At 39.4% G+C, this 21,214-nt stretch overlaps 1 protein-coding gene across 5 annotated transcripts in view; it reads left to right on the forward strand.

Annotated features, from left to right (window-relative positions):
* The window catches only part of REPS2 (RALBP1 associated Eps domain containing 2), a 313,577-nt gene that overhangs the window by 191,638 nt on the left and 100,725 nt on the right, over positions 1-21,214 (forward strand). For 2 of the 5 annotated variants that reach the window (XM_053580740.1, XM_053580741.1), the window contains exons 10-13: positions 1,984-2,053; positions 3,484-3,537; positions 8,161-8,206; positions 11,941-12,077. In XM_053580740.1, the coding sequence (XP_053436715.1) occupies positions 1,984-2,053; positions 3,484-3,537; positions 8,161-8,206; positions 11,941-12,077 (307 nt within the window). The remainder of the gene's footprint in view (positions 1-1,983; positions 2,054-3,483; positions 3,538-8,160; positions 8,207-11,940; positions 12,078-21,214) is intronic. The other 3 variants (XM_053580743.1, XM_053580744.1, XM_053580742.1) reach the window with 2 other exon arrangements.

Here is a 21,214-nt window from a genome sequence, read left to right on the forward strand (position 1 = left end):
CCCTTGGCGCAGCTCTTATCCGCCAGGTTACTCGCTAAATTTCTGTCCTTTAACTCTCATTCTGTACGGAAGCCTCTGTGGAAAGGTGGCTTCAGTCAGCCATCTTGTCTCTGCCCTCTCCATATGAAATTTAGGACCAGCTTGTCAAATTTTGCCAAGAAAAAAAAAAAGAAAATGCAGAAAAGGATTACATCAAATCTGTAGGTCAGTTTAGCTACCTCAGTAATATAAAGTCTTCTAATCCATGACCACGGGATGTCTTATTCAGATATTTAATTTCTTTCAACAGTTTTTTTTGGATTTCTTTTTATCTACATTGTCTACTCCTAAAGCATTTTCTTCTCCAAAGGGATCTGATTTGTAATCCAGGCAGGAGAAGGCAATGAAAGAAAGAAATGCACTGTTCAAATACATTGTCTGTTTTATTGGAGGTAGTAGGCTTTGAATGGGAAATAGTATCTGGAGGCTTTATTATAATGCCAAGAATTACCTGACTGAGAATTGTTAAATTTTAGTCAGGTTCCTACAAAGTAATACTTTAACCTCATACTTTACAACAGTTTAAAAACAGAAGTATTGCTTATCTCTCTGGGATTGTTTGACTTCCTAAGAAGTAACCCAATTAACCTTTTGGAGAACTGGACAGCTCCAGGAATTTGTTCTCCTTCCTTTAAGTTTAAAAATTTATCTTTATTTTATTTTTGAATATGTTTAAAATATAAAGAGTATCAAAAGGCATGTAGTAAAAAGTCCTCATCCCTTTCTTCCATCTACCAAGTCACCCTTCAAGTTTTATGTATCTTTCCAGAGTTTGCATATATAAAAAAAGCAAATATGAATATATATTATTCTTGAAGTTAATCTTATCATAGACCTTAGAGTGCATATTCTTTGCCAGCTCTATTGAGGCATAATTGACAAAAATTATTTATTTTTATGATGTTTTGATATATGTATACATTGTAAAATAATTACCACAATCAAGCTAATTAACATATCTGTTATCTCACATAGTTGTCTTTTTTTATGGTGAAAACGTTGAAGATCACCTCTGTTAGCACCTTTCAAGTATACTATACATTATTATTAACTATAGTTAGAATGCATGTTAATTGAGCGTTTATAAGAAATAAATTTATAGTAAGATTTTAAATAATTTAAAAATGAATTCATACTGCATCAATCTGAGTATTCCTCTTGGTAGAAGTGAAGACTTCCTCCATATGTGAGTTAGGAGAAAATTTTGATCTTCCCATCAATAAAATTCTCTTATTCCGTAGTAGGAAGGGTATTTTAATCAGGGTTTGATATCTTCTTTGTGACAGATCCTAGAAAATGTCCATATTATGGGGGCCACTTGTCAGAACTTGTCAGAACTTCTCTCTATGAAAAAATACATAAAGGACAGGTTTGTTCCTGGCCAAATGGACAAATGCTGTGCAATTCTCTGGCTAAATCCTAGTCTGGATTCACATTTAATACATACACCTTGATCTCAATCATTAGTTTTATTTTCTATGTATATGAAAACTTTCAATACCAGTTAACTTGTACTGCACTAGAAGCCTAAATTTATAAGATAATGTTTAATGTCAGGGTTCACAAAAATGTTGGCAAGAAATATAGCTTTTAAAATATAAAACATTGGCTGCCCACCTGTGACATGGTGGTTATGGCACCAGCCACATACAACCAAAGTTGGTGGGTTCGAACTCAGCCTGGGCCAGCTAAAACAATGACAACTGCAACAAAAAATAGACAGGTGTTGTGGCGGGTGCCTATAGTCCCAGCTAGTTGGGAGGCTGAGTCAAGAGAATTGCTTAAGCCCATGAGTTTGAGGTTGCTGTGAGTTGTGACAGCACGGCACTCTACTGAGAGCGACATAGTGGGAATCTGTCTCAACAAAAATCTTAGGACATCATATGTGCACATTACTTAATTTCCTTTGTAATCTGTATAATTCATTTACTTTTCTTTTCAAAGAAGACATCTGTTAAAGACATGGCTGACTTTCCTGTCCCTACCCAAGATGTGACTGGTGATGACAAACAAGGTATGAAAAGAATGAGTTTTCTTCTTGTAAAGACATTCTACCTCTGCTTTTCCATTCTCTTGGAATGGCTGGCTTCTAGAGCATATGAGGCCAGCTCTCTGTATGATAGATTTAAGTAGTTCAGATTGTCCCAAAACAATAGTTTATAAGGTGGTAGCAATAGCTTGAGTATCCATATCCCTTCAACTCATTGACCCCTTAGTCACTGCTGACCCTAATGTTGAATTGGTTCTGGTAGGAATTAGGAAGTGACTAGAAGCTGAAAGAATTGAGAGCTTAGCATCTTGTGCTGGCAGATGTGATTCTAGGAAATCAGTGTAAATGCACACTTGCACACAAGTCTAATCCATGAGAAAGTTTTCTTCCAGACAAAACTTTTGTCTCTGCGCTTTGTCTGTTTCTTGGTGACTTTGTGGGTGTGAGGCTGCAACACAGAGCTAGGTACAATTTGCATATCTTACCATGTGGCTGAGAAGCAGTGCAACACAGTGTTCCATACCAGAGCTATCGTCAAGCACAGGCCTGAGAATAGTTAGGAGTGGAGGAAGGGCCCTCTCACTTACCCACCCCCATACATTGTATAATGCTTTGTAATCTACTAGGCTCTTTGGCGTACACTGTCTTACCCAGTGCCCACAAACCTGAGTGGAGGCTGGTATGTTTTATCACCTAAAATTTAGAGATGAGTAAACTGAAGTTCAAGCAGTATGAATCATTTGCTTAGTTATTAAGAAAAAGAGCTTGGACAAAGCCCAAGATTTTCTGAGCCTCAAGCCAGTATTCTGTCTGTTATCTGATATTGATTCACTACCCATGAATGAGAAGCTTATTTGAAGAGACTAAAAATCAGTGAAGCTATTTCAGGTTTTATTGTTGAGATCTGCTATTGATTCAGTATTGTACAGGGTCTGAACATGAAAAATAAGTTTTCCAAGAAACAGTAATTGTATACTGTCTATTTAAATACTTGCTCAGCAGAGGCAGATGGAATTGGGCATTGCAGCAGCATGCACTCTGATTGTTCTCCTAACTGGTGGATCTTAACCATGATTGCACAGTAGAATAACTGGGAAAGCTCTAAAAACAATTGAAGCTGGGGTTTCACGCCCAGGGATTCTCATGTCATTGGGCTGGGTGTCAGGAATGGGGAGGGGGGAATTCCTGATACTTCCTGGTAATATTCCTCCTAACGACTAGAGGTGCTCTCTGGAAGGAGGTACACTTGTTTTTGTACTCCAGGAGGTCTTTATTGTTTTAGTAAATGTTATAGCAACTTCTAGAGGTGTGTAAGATCTGTTTTTTTTTTTTGTAAGTAATGAGTAGGGATTCCTTGTTTTAATGTAATATTCTTCAGAAATAAAAATGTTATATATATATTTTTCCTATCCCTCTCTTTTTTGTTCCTTAAAAACAAAACAAACCACCACCAGGTTTGAAAAGTACTACCAATGAAGCCTTACCAAAGGACGTGTCTGAGGATCCAGGTAGGAGAAAACCATTTTCATATACTTTTAATGTAATTAAGAAAACCAAGTTTCAGTGAGTAGGCAATTGCAATTGCTACCTCTATGATAGAACGTCTCTTTCTCTCTAAATATTTGTTTTGTGTTTTATGGCAAGGAAACCTTTTTTTGTTTGTTTGTTTGTTTTTTATCCTTTTTCTCTTTTCAGGTGTGAGAAGAAGGCTATTTCTTTTTAAGTTCTGAGTTTAGATTTCAGTGTGAATTTAGGGTCTTACTAAAGGTAAAATGATTTTAAGAAGGCATTGTGGTTTCTCTGTAGGATAAGGAACTGATGGGATAGATCACTTGGAGGCCCAGAGTTGGATTGATATTTTCCATTTCCAAGCAAAAATCTCAAATATTTTCATTATGCTTCACCACTGGGAAAGCAAGAATATGTGCTTATACATAGAGTGGATACCAAGGAGAAAAATAATAGCTGTGGTTGTCAAGTTTCTTGGAGAGTCAAAACAGTGTTTGTGGAGCTCTGGAGAATAGCTGGGCCTAAGTCCTCAGCTCTCTCAAACTGGAGCCATCATTGAAGCAAAATAAACCTAGGTAAAAACAAAGTGGCTACAGAAGGCATTGCTGTTTGGAGCTCTGCTTACGAGGACATGAAGGAAGTGGCTACTTTCTCTCTTACTGGTCTCTCTCTATTTATTTATTTATTTGAGACAGAGTCTCACTATGTCACCTTTGGCGTCACAGCTTACAGCAACCTCCAACTCTTGGGTTTAAGTGGTTCTCTTGCCTCAGGCTCCCAGGTAGCTGGGACTACAGGCACCCGCCACAATGCCCGGCTATTTTGTTAGAGTTGTCATTATTGTTTAGCTGGCCCAGGCTGGGTTCGAACCTGCCAGCCTTGGTGTATGTGGCCGGTGTCATAACCACTGTGCTACACGTGCCAAGCCTCTCTTGCATATTTAAGGAACAAATCACACTTGTTATGATTAGCTGTCATTCTGGGCTTATTTGTTTAAAGTTGAAACAAAAGAATCAATATCATGTTGAGGCTTATGCTGTCATATAGTATTTTACACATGCCAAGTTCATTCAAGGCTTAAGAGAGAGAGGGTGGAGGGAAAGGAAGGAGCTAGGGGAGGGAGGGAGAAATGGCAGAGAGAGAATATATGGATGAGAACATATGGTTGATTTCAGCAATGGAGGCCTGAGAATCTGTATTTTCAGACAGCTCCCCAGGTGATTCTGGTGGTTAGTCTATTTTGGGAATCACTACCTCTAGAAGGTGATGCTACAAAATAGAAAATTAAGATTGTAGATCAATCATGACTCCAAAAGTAGTGGAAATTCCCAAGCTTAATTTTGACCTTCAAAACTGATTTGGTTCATTCATCATAGGGTGTGGGCCAAATGCCTCAGGTCAGTTTTTCTAGCTCTGATTTCTGGAGCAAAAGTGGATGCCATTCCAGTTTTGGTAAATTTCATGTTATGGTATTAGCAAAAGCTATTTAAATTTGGAGTGTTAAATTGGTACTTCTCCACAGTCTTTAAGGACCATAACGGTTCCTATTTTTTTAGGGTTCTTAGCACCAGACATGTGTTCTGTGGGGCATAGGCCTTAGATCTTATTTTTAATAGTCCTTCACTGACTAGGACATGGCATCACCAAACCAAACCTAATAAGTGTGCCACAGTATGTGGAGTATATCTGGCTTTGTGTCACGTTGTGCCTGGGAGCATGCTATGTGTTTTTTCTGATTTGTTCTTCCCACTGCCACCCCTTTCTGGGTATGAGGAACTCCTTCATCTCAAACTTCCCCTTTCCTAAGAAATGTTTGGATTCCCAGATACAAGAATTGCAAGGTGGTGATTTAGAATTTTGGGTGACTGTTCATGCCACCTGGAAGAGGGTTAACTTTAGGCTTGCTCTCTCTTCCCATTCGCATTTCCTAGAAAGATGACCTGCCTCGAATGTTCTAGGAAGTTGTCATTCTTCTTCCCTTTTTCCAGCTAAATGAGAAGCTATGTATGACACATCCATTGGCTTCTGCTTGAATTCACAGCACACCATGCCCTTGCCATTTTTGCAGATATTCATATGCATCAAAAGCCAAGTCTGACTTTTGGAGGCTTGGAGGTTGATAGAAGGATTAACTAGACTGGTGTTCAGCTTTTTCTAGGCTGAAACCTGTGGAGACCTGCCAAGACCTGCCTAGGATATATTTTTGCAGGTGGAAGGAAAAACAGCTCCCGGCCCCACTCTTCCACAGTTGTTGGTAATAATGATGAAGATGTCGATGTGCTGGGTGATAGATGGGGAGGTAGTGTGTACTCAGGGACTTGGGGCATTCCTTGTTAAATATTTTTTTCTATGCCCTTACCCTTTTAATTGCTGAAAGTGTACATATTAGTGGAGTCTAAGAGAATCTTTAACCAACATCCCCTTCCAGCCTAATTCAACAGAGCCCACTGCACAAAAGATCTTTTTCTTGATGTGTCTGGATCATGCTGAGGTTTTGGGTCAGTTCCCTCACAGTAGAATCTTCAGACTGATGTTGGTGATTTTAGCGGCTGCTCCATTGCCAAAGATCATGCCATGGTTTTGCTGGGGTAGAGCAGTTCTCTCCTTCCATTACCTGCTCCCACCTGTACCTCCTTTGCTGTCTTAGGAGGAACCAGATCTCTAAAGCTTGAAAAATTAGGAGCTTTTATCTATGCACTGCAAAACAGTAATGTTTTGCAATTCTGAAATGCAAATACATACAGTTTTCCAAGTATCTTCTCTTATCTTATCTTTCCAAGTATCTGTCCCTAGGAGAAAGGGGCTGCATTATTTTGGTCTTCATCCTGTAGGTGAGGAGAATGAGGTTTGGGGAGGTGACAACTAGTTAGTGTCATGGCTAGGAGGACTGCCCAGGCCTCAGGACTCCTGGCCTGGTCTCTGGCCCTATCTCTCCACTGCTCATCTCCATCCTTACCCCATATGTCTGTTTGTCTGTGTGTCTATCTCTCACCAGCAGGGCTCAGCCCTCCTTCCACACCCCTTCCTACATCAGCAAAAAGGCAAAGATAATGGCAGTTGAAAAAAGAATTAACAGTCACCGTTGTCTGGTTTGGGGAACAGTATTTTAACGTGGCCGGGACCTCTCCTACCCATGTGTTTCTTGAAAGCAGTGGGGCCTGAGGGAGAAGAGGGCCACGGAGCCAGCTGCAGGCAGCCTGCTCAGAGGGCTTCCCCAGCTCTGCGGTGAGTCTGGTCACACTCTGCCCACCCAGCTCCAAGGCAGCCTTGCTGGCAGGGAGAGGGTTCCCCCCAGACTGCCTTTCTTTGCTGCCTGGGATTTGCAGGTGGGAGGGAGGGATTTTTCCATCTGTATCCAGATATGGGTGCACAATAATGGGTAAGAGGGGACTTCTACTCCTTAGGCTCTCCATAGTTTCCAGGGCTGTGGCAGTGTTTCAGTTGTTTGAAGCCAAAAGATGCCTGTGTTCTTACTACAGCAACCCAAAGTGCTTAGGCTGGGAGAAAGGCGTCTCTTGCAGCTGACCACATCTAAGGGAGTATGTCTCGCAGTTAGCTTTGAGCCTTGCTAGCATTTATGAGGATTCTCAGCTCCCCTTTGTGCCCTGCTTATCTAACCCAAGGATTTTAACGATCATCATAAATTTAGGCTGCTCCATACCAAGGAGGGATTTTTATCTTTGGAGCAATGAAAACAAGGGTGGGATAATGCAGTGAGACATTTTCTTATTGGAAGAATTTGTGAAAACAAATCAGTTATGTTCTCCTTATTCCTCAGCACTGTTTCTGTGAATTTTTATGACCTTTTTTTGATGAAAAATTTATAATATTTGCAAAACCTTAGCATAGATACTGACTGGTTCCTGAAGTTTTCCATAGAGGAAAACATTAAAAACATAAAAAGAAGATTAATATTTTTGTAAATGTTTCTAATTACTCCTTACAACTTGCAATGAGAAAGTAGATTCCATGGGTGTTGGTAATGAGCAAGTTAGTTTGTGATTTAAATTTGATGAGGAAAAGTCACATGACTGACAAAATATTTTAATGATTTTATTTAATAATATTCCCCGTATAATTTGGTCACAGAGATGTGGGACGCAAGAATATTTTCTTATAGGAAAAGGTGCATGGCTCATTTCAAATTAACCTGTAGGAGCTTTGCTTTCTTTTGGCTTTGTTGCCTTGGTAGTATATTTTTTAATTAAAAATGTGTAGCCAGATAGACTCCTTCCTAGCCTTCAGGAGAGACTGGTTTAAAATCTATTACTAGGCCATCATGAGAGTTGAAGAAACCTTTAATTGTGAATCTATCATTATATAAAAAGACAACCCCTTATAAGGGGTTGTCTTTTTATACTGGAATGACTTCATTAATCAACTTGGATTTGAGAATAACTTCTCAGATAGTGTTCTGACAAAAGGAAAAATATGCTGGTTTTTCTTTCCTTTTAATTGAATTTTAGCTTTAGACAATGTAGAAGCGGTCAAGTTCTCCACACGAACATTTGTATTCTACATTTACCTGTTGATGTGTTCTATACTAGCCCAGGTACTGCTTTATAAACCTGTTTAACTGCAGAAATGAAACCCAAGCAAACAACCAATAATCTTTGTTTCAGCAACTCCTAAGGATTCCAACAATCTCAAAGCAAGACCAAGATCCAGGTAGTGTTTTGTTTAATTTCTGCTTTAATGCCCTTTGTGCCCTGTCCCTGACTACAAATAAAAACCAAACCCAAACCCCAAACCCAACCCATGATTTCCTTTTCCCATAGACTGAAAGCTCAGGATCTGAGCCATTTTACTTGCGAGTGGCCTAATGGGAACATGCAGTGATGCTGGGGAGCCTCTTAGTTTCTGCGGTTGGTTGTTCATACTGGAAGGTGGTGAATAAAGCACTATGGCCCCTGCTGTGAAGTGGGTTGTACCAGATGACCAAGTTGTTGCAGGATGATAACTAATAGGCAGAAGTAGTTTTGGAAAGAGGGAAATATGGTTCAAATGTAATAAACACTGGAATGTGTTATCATGATAAGATGAATATCAAAAAGTAAGAAGCCTAGAGAATAAACTCTAGAGTAGGGAAAGAAAATGCTTATGAGGACTTTAGTGAAGCTCACAGCTTCAGGTGAGCAGTCCTTATGGTTTGTTTGAGCCTGTCTTAGTGCCTCTTCTCAGCTTCACACTTTTAAAGTAGTTACAAGCTAGTAAAACATGGAGAGCCAGTAAGGCAGAGCTTTGGTTGACATCAGACTCAGAAGACAGGAGCAGAGGGAAATACAGAAACATTAATAGAATTGATCCATTGAAGAGGGGAAATGGTGTTGGGAGCACTTTTTGTCAGTAGAACTGCAGTGTGAGATAGGGTACTGAGTGTGTGTGTGTTAAGTTTTGCTTTGGCTCTTAGTGACTTTTTCTTCCTTTGTTTACTAGACACATTCTTTTTATTTTTTTTGCAGTTTTTGGCAGGGGCCAGGTTTGAACCTGCCACCTCCAGTATATGGGGCTGGCGCCCTACTCCTTGAGCCACAGGTGCCACCTGGTAGACACATTCTTGAGAAAGTGAATTTAAGTCAGATCATATTTTATATGCTTAAAATACTGACATTTAAGGAAATCTCATCTCTTTGTAAATCAAAGAGTTACCCTTTTGTTTATATTTCATGTTTGCATTTTCCAAGTTGGGGTTTTATTTCTTTGTTCATAGAAGGAGTAAATATCTATAATTATATTTAAAAAATAATACATAGAGTAATTCATGTTGGTAGGATAAAAAAGCATTCTTTCTCTCTGTGGTCACCACATTTACTCACCTTTTTTAAAAGGATGAATGCATGTTTTACAAATTTGTACTAGCTTTGGGATGTGGGATTAGTAATATTTATGTGCTTTCACAGTAGGAAACACCTTCTTTGAATTGTAGAAATCTCCTTCTGTGTACTGTGTTAGCCATAAATCAAACTTCACATTTTAAGCTTCTACTGACTTCTCCCCCAACATGAAATTGTGAAATTACAAAATCTCATAGCCACATATTCTATTATTAATGTGTCTAGTAAAGTTTTACATATTATACTTTTAGGGATTGGTCTCCTGGTTTAATTTGGATGATTTTTTTCCCTTTTTTTTTTTATTGTTGGGGATTCATTGTGATTTGGATGATTTTATTTTCCATCTGGGTCTTTACTGAGACCAAGAGAATCAAATTATTTTTATACTTTTTAAGATAATAAAGCTTTATAGAAATGTAAGAGAAAGAGGGAAAATCACCCTTTTAACACTACTACATTTGTAATTTTCTCAATTCCTTGCACATTTATGTTTTAATTGGCTGCAGTCATTTGATATTCTTAATTTGATATTTTGATACAGTCTTATTTGATATTCAGTAATTTTCCACATGAAAATATAAACATGCGAAAAAAAAAAAAAAAAAAAAGAAAATATAAACATGCGGGTTATATTTTTTCATTTTCTAATATCAAATGTTTATATGAATTTGAGTTCTCAAAAATGCTTATTATTCTTCTAAACTGGTCTGTTCTTCTTTTTTTAGGCACATACAAATATATGGTTAATTACTTTTCAAAAAACATGCCAGGGAAATTCAATGAGACAGAGAATGATCTTTTCAAAATATAGTAAGAGAACAGATATGCAAAGTAGAACCTCTATCTTTAGTTCACATCATAAGCAAAAATAAACTTGAAATGGCTGATAGGCCTAAATGCAAGGGTTGAAACTCTAAAATTTCTAGCAGGAAACCCAGGAAATTATGAGGTATATGGTATAGGATAGTGTGCTTAACTGTATGTGCACACACATTATTTATATACAAACACATTATTCTTTCTTGAGTGGGACATGTCACTAAAGCTATATATATGACATAGGAAGTCCTTTTAATTTCTAGCAAGGGTCTCTGATATCCTTTTTAAATGAAGAGTTCCAGTTTAAAACCTTGTGCTTTCATATTCACTCTCCTTGACTCTGGTTGAAGTGTTAGAGCATTTTTCCCTGCTGGTTTCTACCTGCCTTTGCCTTGCCTATTTTGTCAGTTATGTTACAGGGACCACCCAGAACATGTGTGCCATTATGGTGGCTTTATTAAAGATTAGAACCTTGTATGACAGACAAAATCCTTGACTGCTACAAAGAAACTTTGAGAAACTAGTTCAGGAAAAAAAAAAAACTCACTGTGTCAAAAACAGCTCTATTAAGAACTGTAGGGGCTTAATAGTAATTGATGGATTCTAATTTCCTAAGTGCCAGCCTAATAGCTAAATACGAAGAACAGTTTTCTGAGGCTAATTTGTCTCCGGGACATATCCCTGCCTCAAAGGTCAGTTTATTCTTTGACATAAAGTTAGCTGAGAAGCTAAATAGAACAGACACATCTATTTTCTAGATCCCTCTCATGTTCAGTGTGTTGGGAACCTATCTTTGAAACACATTCCTAAACCATAGATTAGTGTACAGAGTTGGATTAATTTAGAAAATAAATAAGTTTACTACCTACTGACGCAAACATTGTAACCTAGTTGGTTGTATCCTCACATTAATCTGAAGTAAATAAGTGTCTGATAAATATTCCAGCTGCTACTGCTAAAGGATTTCTTGTCTGGCTGATAGGCAGTATGAGAACATTTTAAAAATGGAATTTAGAAACAGAGACTAGAGTTTGAATTGAACCTACGTAACTTTCTGTCTGTGTGACCTTTGATAAGTTTTTTAGTTCCTTTTTCTTTAAATTCCATTATTAAAATTGCAGTCTCAGAAGTTAGTTAACTGCATCTTGCTACAGATTGAATAAGAAGGTAATGAGTCTTCAGCTTTGAAAATTGCCCAAACCCAATTCCTCGGGGTAAGATAAGCTAGACCCCTCAACATGATTGATATGTGTTTTTCTTTCCTAAATTTCATTTGTGGCATTTACCCTCAAACATTGATTTTTAGCTTCAGTTTATCTATCAAAATTCCACATGGACCTATTATCACACTTGTAAGTAAATAGGAGACATGTTTTGTAGTCAGTTAATATTATGAAGCCTTTCTGCTAAAACATGGAAGTACATAAGCCAAGGGGTTGCATGTTACTCTTATTAACAATTCCAATAGAAACTGATTTGTAGGGATAACTGATTTTTTAGGAGGGGTAAATTTAGTTCTAAACCAAGGTATAATAAGAGCAAAGAGGCAAAAAAGACCCAAGTTCATGGTTGGATTTGGACAATTATTGTCAATAGTGGCATCCAAAGGATAATGGAATTTATTGCTTCTCTGGTAGCTGACCAGTCCTTTGCAATCACTTTGATTTTGAGGATATTTTCCATTTCAGCCCAACTTAAGAGAGTAAAGCTTTGCTTTTTCCCTTTTGACCTTCCCTTATTTTGCTACAGATCTTACTCTAGCACCTCCATAGAAGAGGCCATGAAAAGGGGTGAGGACCCTCCCACCCCGCCACCGCGGCCACAGAAAACACATTCCAGAGCTGCCTCCTTGGATCTGAATAAAGTCTTCCAGCCCAATGTGCCAGGTGAAATGTCCCTTTGCCCCCTGAACCCTTCCCTTTCCTGTTGGAGCCAGTGGATATGTATCTGCCACAGAGGCCTTTGTGAGTCTGAAGAAAGAGCAGACCTGGCAATTTCCCATTCCATGAAGGTCTTCATGTGGCTATGGTATTCTTGGGAGGGAAAGCAATTCTAGACAGATATATAGCACATGTGTCTGTAGCCTTGCCCATACTTGCAATGGATCAAAAATTATGAAATTCTCGGCTTGGCGCCCATAGCACAGTAGTTATGGCGCCAGCCACATATACCTAGGCTGGTGGGTTCGAGCCTGGCCTGATAAAACAACAAGACAACTGCAACAGTAAATAGCCGGGTGTCCTGGAGGGCACCTGTAGTGCCAGCTACTTGGGAGGCTGAGGCAAGAGAATCGCTTAAGCCCAAGAGTTGGAGGTTGCCATGAGCTGTGACGCTACAGCACTCTAGCGTGAGGGTGACATAGTGAGACTCTGTTTCAAAAAAAAAGAATTATGAAATTCTCTACCAAGGGGATAAAAATACTTCAGCCCCAGGCAGCCCACTGAGTTCATGGCTGGGGTCTTGTTCTCTGCATTATGATAATTTGGAAACAAGATAGATGTCTGTCTGCCATTTTCTCAGATGCTTGTGCAGTTCTTATGTGAAAGATCTTGGTGATCACTGCCTAGTCAGAACCTTCTCCTACATTTTATCCCCATGGAAAAGATCGTGTATCCTGTAGGATTTAATACTAAGGGGGTTTTAAGATCTGACTAACTGTTGAGTGGTGGGTGGAGGAGTCTAGGGCAAAGGGCCCTTCAGGTGGGCTGCTCTGGGACTTCCGGGAATGGAACTTTCTTGAGCTAGCAGCTATACACTAATGGTTTGTCTATGCCCCTGGGTTGCTATGAAATGGTAGATGTCCTCCTACGGAACCTAGGGAATAGGATGAGAGATATACCTTTGCTTTTGTGAAGGTGATAGGATACAAGTGTCCTGTCCTATCCTATCACCAAATGTTATTTTGAGAGCACCAAGGGCCTTTCTACTGACTCATGCATGCAAACTATAAATACAATGATTTCCTGGAACTTTTTCTATATCAATGTGCATTTCAAATCAAGCCAGCCTCAGATGCTAGTGATTTGCAGATTATTATCATTTCTACTAAAGCAAGAAAAGACTCTTCTTGGCTCACACATTAGCGTGACCTCTGTGTCTGGGCAGAGCTCAGCATGTTTTATTTGTCCTAATAAAATACTCTCCTCACAGTCAAGTTATAGTTGTTTTTTAATATACTAGAATCTGTAACTCTGTATGAAATTTAATTCTCTGCCATGAGTTCATCAGACAAAAATTTGCCTTGAATTTCTCCCCATACTTTGATCCAAATTCTGGCATAATTTCATAGCAACTGGTATTTAGGGTGGAGTAACCATGGGTGATGATGCTATAAAAGTTTCACATGGCTGGTGGATTATGACCCAGAATATTTTTTATGGATGCAAGAAGATTAAAACAATCTGGGAAGCTTAGTATCTTATTCTTGCAAGGAGGGAGGCTGGAAATTTGCAATCATTTCTCAGGCCATGTGATTCAGCCAGGAGGTGCCAGCTGTATTTGAGAATTTACATGCTGTGGTTTTTACAACATTGCATCATATCGTGGAAGAGACAAAACTGGATTTGGAGCTCCGCTCAGCAGCTTATTAACTGTTTGATTTTCAGCAAGGGACTTAATCTTGTGCATCTCATATTCCTAATCTGTAAGATAGAGCCAGTACTCTATGGGCTTGGAAGGTTTGGGTAAACTAATAAACACAGTCTGAATATAGGTTGAATATACCTTACCTGAAATGCTTGGGATCAGAAGTGTTTTAGCTTTTGGAATATTTGCATTACATACTTACCAGTTTAGCATCCCTGATTCAAATATTCAAAATCTGAAATGCTCCAGAGTGTTTCCTTGGAGAATCATGTCAGCATTCAAAAAGTTTTGAATTTTGGATTTTTTCAGATTTTGGATTTTTGGGTTAGGGATACTCAACTTATGTTTGGCCCATAGACCTCAATATGTGTCTGAGGCCCATATTTCCTGACCTACAAGTGCCAAGAATTTAATGCCTCCAGGGGCAAGCCTCCACCAATGAGGATAAAGCCCCCCACCCCCTTGACCTCCAGGGGACAGTTCTGTGATTCTTCCTACACAATTTTTCAGAAGCCTCATAGAGAGCCCACAGCCCGCTGCCTGCCATAGTGCCCCATTTGTCAATGCACCTTTTTGTGGCTTGCTTCCCTCCTACCCTGTCTCCTGTTCTCCACACCCAGATAAAATACCTGTGCCCACATCCCTGTCTCAGGGGCTGCTTTCAAGAGAACCTGGATTAAGAGAGCTCCCTTTGATATCTCCAGTATCTCTATGAATTTAAGATGAAAAGTCTTTTGGTTTGATAAGGACCCTTGTGGTAGGGCCTGCTAAATCTAAGATTTTTTAGATAAAGACTGGCTAGATGGGTGACACCTGTATTAATAGCCTAAGCCCATTGACTTTTCAGTATAAAGCTACACAAATGAAATTTTAATGAGCAGTCTAAATTTATCCCATGAGGAATAGAATGTTTCTGCAATATAAAAAGCAAGTTGTATCGCTGCATCTACTTAGTTCCATGTTAATTCTTACAAGAAAGTACAAGGGTCTGTCTAAATTATGTAGAATTTTAGTGTGTTGCATATTGTTAGAAATAATTAAAATTCATAGAAACATATGAAGTAGAATCTAAACCTGCCAGCAGAGCCCTCCCCCCGTGAGAACTGTGGTATCCGTGTAGTAATCCCTTTGCTGCACTGATCTTTCTATATATCACTTTAGATAAGTGGGATCATACTATCTTGCTCTTCTGCATCCTGATCTTTTCAATTAAATGTCTTTCTATTTCGTATGGAGAAATGCATCATTCCATTAATGCCTGTATGCTATGGACATAATTGATCATATGTTGATGGAGAGTTCTGTCTCCCATCTCCAAATTTTCCCTTCTCCATACTTTCCTCTCAAGCTCACCTACTACCTTGACCCTATCCCTGCTCCTTTCTTACCCTTGCAAGCCTCTCTCCATCCTCATGTCCTCCTCACACCCCTGTGTACCTTGTGTTCCTACTGCTCCCTCTCCATTCTCCTTCCTGACAAGGTGAGCCCCCCTTTGCCAGCTTTTCCGACAGCACCACATGCTCCCACACTATCTGCAGTAAACAGGCAGAGGTTGGTAATGAGTTCCTAGCCACATATTTGTTTCCTCCTGTAGTCATTTTTGTAGGCTAAATCCTGTACATTGGAGTTGCAGAGTCAAACACTGTAGATGTTTAAAGTGTAGATATTTGTTGCCAAACTCTTCTGTAGATTAAGATCTGTAAATGGAATCCATTATTCCCAGTGTCTGAGAGAGTCTCCTCACACACTCGCCAGCACTGGTTCATGTTCATCTTTTTAATCATTATCTATATGATAAGCAAAGGTTTGCATTTCCCTGATTCCTAGTGAGGCTAAGCAGATTTCCATATTGTTTATTTTATTTTATTATTAAATCATAGCTGTGTACATTGATGCGATCATGGAGCTTTCCGTATTGTTACTGGCCAGCAATATTCCTTTTTTTGTGAAATGCCTGCTTGAAGGCTCAGCTAGCCACTGTTGCTCCATCTGTCTTTGCTTTACCATGGGGTAACTTCTCTTTTCTTCATTTTGCCTGGGAGGTTCTGGATTTCCCTAGCTCAGGCACTTGGTAATGTGAGGTTAGATGTGAGGAAGCTATCCTAACCTGCCACTCTCCTGGCGCCCTGTTCCTCTCACCCCCCAACTCCCCTCCTTCTGCCACCTGTATCACTTAAAAGACAAACTACCTGGGCCACCCTGTTTATAATGGTGGAAGAATAAGAAAAATCAAAGAAAAGAGAAGATAATGTGGGATGAAGTCAGATGTAGACATGAGTTGAAAGGAAAAGATGAAACAAAGCCGGTGTTTAACAAAATGGGTCTCCCAAGATTGTGGAAAACAGTGAATGAAGCTTAGCTGCCAAGATGGAGTAGCCTAAAGTGGACCAATCGTGTGGAGAAGCAATGAGATGGAGCAAAGATATAAAGAAGCAAGGGTAGAAGAGGAAAATGAAGAGAAAGGTGGGATAGTCGTTACACAGGAGTGATACGTTTATAGAAAGGAAGGATCAGGAAATGAAGTAAAAGATTATAGAACCAAAGGGAGGAGATTCCACAGGCTCTTGGTTTAGGATTCAAGTAGGATTTGAGGGAATAGCACAGAAGTGGGTGGCATTCATGCCTTCAAATTTATGAAAATAGGTAATATGATGTGGGGAAAAAGCAAAAGGCTGATTTAGAATTTAAGTCTATAAAAATGAGCAAGGCTGACTTCAGAAATGTGGGACAACTGGCTTCAACTTTGATATCTGTAAAGAGAGTGTGAATGTGTGATTCATAGTAGCTTAGGCTATCCCAGGGCTCTAGGTACTGACATCAAACCTAAAGCGTGTGTTGTCACAGGGAGAAGTTGATGCATGGTGATCACCGTGTGGAGTAGGGAGGTCACCATCTATAATAGCTGATGCAGCTCTTGGAGCCATCTCCTCACAGTCCCACATAGCTTCTCTGGTACAAAACCTATAGGCAGTCAGACTTGGGGTGACTTGGCAGTCAGAGCTCAGAGATGTTTAAGTTTTATAGCTCTGTATTTATAGCCATGAAATATCTTTTATTACTGAAATTTCTGCAAGAAAAATCACACTGTGAAGCCGGTACCCAACCTCCTTTTCCTCATTGAAACAGTTACTTACATAAGGTGATTTTTTTTTTTAAATAAGAGGTGTTTCTTCTGTTCTATTGGGTTTGTGGGAATTTCCCTCCTCCCACTCTTGACTTTGACCTGCCTCTTCCAGAACCATACCTAAGGTTAGCAGCCTGAGGTTTCCATGGTGACAGCAAAAAGCCCCAGCTCTGCCTCTGCCACAACAGCCCTGCTCCAGTCATTGTGCGTCCACCTGGCAGAAGGGGCAGAAATCTTGTGGAGGAGGCTTCAGACCATGGGCTTTGACCACTTCTGCTCCTCTCTCACAGGGGAAACCTAGTCCCATGGCTCTGCCAAGCTGCCAGGCAGCTGGGAAATGTAGGCCCTGGCAGGGCAGTCATTTCCCAGTGAGACCCCTCTAAAAGATGGGAGTGGATGCCGATGGGCAGCTGTCTGTACCATACCCCACATGGCCACATCCATTGAGATGCACACATTAAAACCATTACTATGGCTGAACAAACACATCCATGGGTAGTGCCTGCCCATGGGGGCTAATTTCCTATCTCTGCTGTAGGCGGACTGATAATAAAAATTCATTTCATGGTTAATAAATTATGGTGCATCCATACCATGGACTCTTATGAAGCTATTAAAAGGAGTAAGGTATTTGTACTGCATGGAAAGCTATCTGAGATAAATTAAATGAAAAAGGTATGGTGCAGAACGTGTATATTTGTAAATGTATAGACAATTTCAGGAAGGATACTTAAGCTGGTAATGATGGTTGCCTCTGGAAAAAGGGAACACTGTGACTGGGGACAGGACTGGGACACAGGCTTGCTTTCTGTTGAATACCTATTTGTATGTTTTAAAGTTTGCTGCAGGTACAGATATTGCCTATTATAAAAAAATTGCTTTTGATGCTTTAGCTGCAGTGATGGTACCTAAGAGTCCTAGAGAAGTCTTTTCCGCCTGAGTTAACCTGTCTCAAACTCGCCTACCATTCTGTACCTAGGGTATCTTTATAACCATCTGCTACCACCTCCTGGAATGTAGCTGAAATGACAGAAGCATTCTGGAGCATTCCTTAAAGCTCTGATAATAGTCTTTGCATTACTTTTCAGTGCCCCTCTGACACTGAGGAATAGTTTGGGAGGATTTCCCAAAGCCTCCAATGTGAGATGTATAATTGGGCAAAGTGTCATGGTAAAGGCTCTGTCTGAACTTGAAAGGTGGGTGTGTTTATTGAGCTGTGAACTGAGAAGTCTGTCCTGTTTTTTTTTTTGCAAATGAATATTTGGTTCTGTAACTTGATAAATAGGTAACCCCCTGCCCCAGGAGTAAGAGACACATTCTTAAGACCAGACTGACTTTGAAGTTCTCTAAAGGATGAATTTGGCCACACAGACAGCTCTGACACTGTAAATTTCTTTATATTTCTTTCTTTCTTTATTTATTTTTGGTAGAGACAGAGTCTCACTTTATGGCCCTCGGTAGAGTGCCGTGGCCTCACACAGCTCACAGCAACCTCCAACTCCTGGGCTTAGGCGATTCTCTTGCCTCAGCCTCCTGAGTAGCTGGGACTACAGGCACCCGCCACAACGCCTGGCTATTTTTCTGTTGTTGTTGCAGTTTGGCCGGGGCTGGGTTTGAACCCGCCACCCTCGGCATATGGGGCCGGCGCCCTACCCTAAATTTCCTTATTGTATTATTCTGGTGAGAACTACTTGTTCCTTTTTAAAATCTAGTAGGATTTCAGAATTTAGTAGGATTATGGGATTCCTGCCTCACCCCCAAATTTTGGAGGCCACAGTACACAGCTAGCCAAGGGTTCAACTTGGCAGTCTGGGCACTTTTTAAAAATGACAACTTTATTGAGATATAATTCATATACCCTAAAATTAACCCCTCTAAAGCATACTATTCAGTGGCTTTTAGTATATTAATAGTATTATATAATATCAGCACAATCTAATTTCAGAAAATTTTCATCAAAAGAAACCATACACCCATTACTGGTCATTCCCACTCTCCCCCTTGTTCCCCAGCTCTTGGCAACTCCAAACTTTGTATTTCTATGGCTTTGCCTATTCTAGACATTCCATATTAGTGGACTCATACACCATGTGATCTTTAGTGACTGGTTTCATTCATTTAGCATAATGTTCATCCGTGTCATAGCATCAATCAGTACTTCATTCCTTTTATGGCTGAATAATCTTTCATCATATGGATAGACCATATTTTGTTTAATCAGTTGATGGATATTTGGGTTGCTTCCACTTTTTGACTATTGTGGATAATTCTGCTATGGACAGTCAGGTCCAAAATTTTGTATAAACATGTTTTCCCTTCTCTTGAGTATACATGTAGGGATGGAATTTCTGGTTTATGTAGTAACTCTATGTTGAATATTTTCGGCATCTACTGAATTATTTTCCAAAGCAGCCATACCCATTTCACCACCTCTGTAGCAGCATATGAGGATTCTCATTTCTCCACATCTTCGGAACACTTGTTGTTGTCCTTTATATTTCAGCCATCCTTGTGGGTATGAAGTGGCATTGTTATTATTGTGGTTTTGATTTGGATTTTTTTGTGTGCTTATCAGCCATACTTATGTCAATTTTGGAGAAACACATGTTCAAAATATTTGTCCACTTTTTAAAATTTTTATTAAATAAAACCAGTGCCCCATGATCGCATTAATGTACACAGCTATGATTTAATAATAAAATAAAATTAAAAAAATCATAGCTGCATACATTAATGCAGTCATGGGGTACAATGTGCCGGTTTTATATACAATTTGAAATATTTTCATCTTTGTCTATTTTAAAATTGGAAAAAAAAATAAAATTGGGTTATTCGTCTTCTTAGTGTTGATTGTGAGGACTCTTTGTATACTCTGGCTATAACATCCTTTTAAGATATTTGATTTACAAATATTTCCCCTCATTCTATGGGTTGTTCTTTTACCTTTTGATGGTGTCCTTTGAGTCACACAAGTTTTTAAATTTGATGAGGTTAAATTTATCTATTTTTCTTTTGTTGTTTATACTTTTAGAATCTTATCTAAGAAATGATTGCCTAACCGAAGGTCATAAACATTTACTTCTCTTTTTTCCTAAGAGTTTTATACTTTGCAGGTTTTTTTTTTTGGTTGGGGCTGGGTTTGAACCCGCCACCTCTGGTATATGGGGCTGTCACCCTACTCCTTGAGCCACAGGCGCCGCCCCTAAGAGTTTTATACTTTGAAGTCTTACATTTATGTCTTTCATCCATTTTGGTTAATTTTTTTTTTTTTTTTATTGTTGGGGATTCATTGAGGGTACAATAAGCCAGTTACACTGATTACAATTGTTAGGTAAAGTCCCTCTTGCAATCATGTCTTGCCCCCATAAAGTGTGACACACACTAAGGCCCCACCCCCCTCCCTCCCTCTCTCTTTCTGCTTCCCCCCCATAACCTTAATTGTCATTAATTGTCCTCATATCAAGATTGAGTACATAGGATTCATGCTTCTCCATTCTTGTGATGCTTTACTAAGAATAATGTCTTCCACTTCCATCCAGGTTAATACGAAGGATGTAAAGTCTCCATTTTTTTTAATGGCTGAATAGTATTCCATGGTATACATATACCACAGCTTGTTAATCCATTCCTGGGTTGGTGGGCATTTAGGCTGTTTCCACATTTTGGCGATTGTAAATTGAGCTGCAATAAACAGTCTAGTACAAGTGTCCTTATGATAAAAGGATTTCTTTCCTTCTGGGTAGATGCCCAGTAATGGGATTGCAGGATCGAATGGGAGGTCTAGGTTGAGTGCTTTGAGGTTTCTCCATACTTCCTTCCAGAAAGGTTGTACTAGTTTGCAGTCCCACCAGCAGTGTAAAAGTGTTCCCTTCTCTCCACATCCACGCCAGCATCTGCAGTTTTGAGATTTTGTGATGTGGGCCATTCTCACTGGGGTTAGATGATATCTCAGGGATGTTTTGATTTGCATTTCTCTAATATATAGAGATGATGAACATTTTTTCATGTGTTTGTTAGCCATTCGTCTGTCGTCTTTAGAGAAAGTTCTATTCATGTCTCTTGCCCATTGATATACGGGATTGTTGGCTTTTTTCATGTGGATTAATTTGAGTTCTCTATAGATCCTGGTTATCAAGCTTTTGTCTGATTGAAAATATGCAAATATCCTTTCCCATTGTGTGGGTTGTCTCTTTGCTTTGGTTATTGTCTCCTTAGCTGTACAGAAGCTTTTCAGTTTAATGAAGTCCCATTTGTTTACTTTTGTTGTTGTTGCAATTGCCATGGCAGTCTTCTTCATGAAGTCTTCCCCCAGGC

The sequence above is a fragment of the Nycticebus coucang genome, chromosome X, assembly GCF_027406575.1.
Source record: "Nycticebus coucang isolate mNycCou1 chromosome X, mNycCou1.pri, whole genome shotgun sequence".
Lineage (NCBI taxonomy): Eukaryota > Metazoa > Chordata > Mammalia > Primates > Lorisidae > Nycticebus > Nycticebus coucang.